Source organism: Arachis ipaensis, chromosome B06, assembly GCF_000816755.2.
Source record: "Arachis ipaensis cultivar K30076 chromosome B06, Araip1.1, whole genome shotgun sequence".
Classification (NCBI taxonomy): domain Eukaryota; kingdom Viridiplantae; phylum Streptophyta; class Magnoliopsida; order Fabales; family Fabaceae; genus Arachis; species Arachis ipaensis.
This window is the reverse complement of record NC_029790.2, coordinates 134,028,207-134,028,660: the sequence shown is the minus strand read 5'-3', so window position 1 is coordinate 134,028,660 and position 454 is coordinate 134,028,207. Positions and strand designations below refer to the sequence as shown.

General features: G+C 31.9%; 1 protein-coding gene across 1 annotated transcript in view; it reads right to left on the bottom strand.

Moving 5' to 3' along the window:
- Positions 1 to 454, bottom strand: part of LOC107605564 (homeobox protein knotted-1-like 1) — a gene marked incomplete in the record, with an annotated part of 12,642 nt that overhangs the window by 2,141 nt on the left and 10,047 nt on the right. Inside the window, 1 exon segment of the mRNA XM_016307478.2 lies at positions 254 to 444. Within this exon segment, the coding sequence (XP_016162964.1) occupies positions 254 to 444 (191 nt within the window).

Below are 454 nucleotides of genomic sequence, written 5' to 3'. Positions count from 1 at the left end.
TGGATGTGTCTAAATATATAAAAAAATATTTTTTATTATGACGCAATTAGATAAGTAAGACGTGAATTATACAAGTGTCAGATGAATGTAGTATTTAAAATGTATCTGAGACATAAATATACAGAGACTCAATTAAGTGTACATATTTCATAAGCTTAAACATACAAAGAAAAAATTCTATGATTATGTATGTTGTTGATTGAATATTCATAAAATGTATGAGGTTGTAAAGAAATGTAAGAAATTTACATACCGAAGGATAAGGCCATTTGTAATGAAGTTCCCACCAGTTAAGGAGCTTCTGCCTAGCTTCCTTAGGCAGTTTTCCTTTCTTCTTCTTCTTGGAGAGTTCTTGCTTAAGGCTACTCAAGTAACCACTATATTTTCTAAGCAAATGGTTCTTCAGTTCACGGTCTTCAGCTCTTGGATCAATCTCTGCTACTTCTGTTTCTCC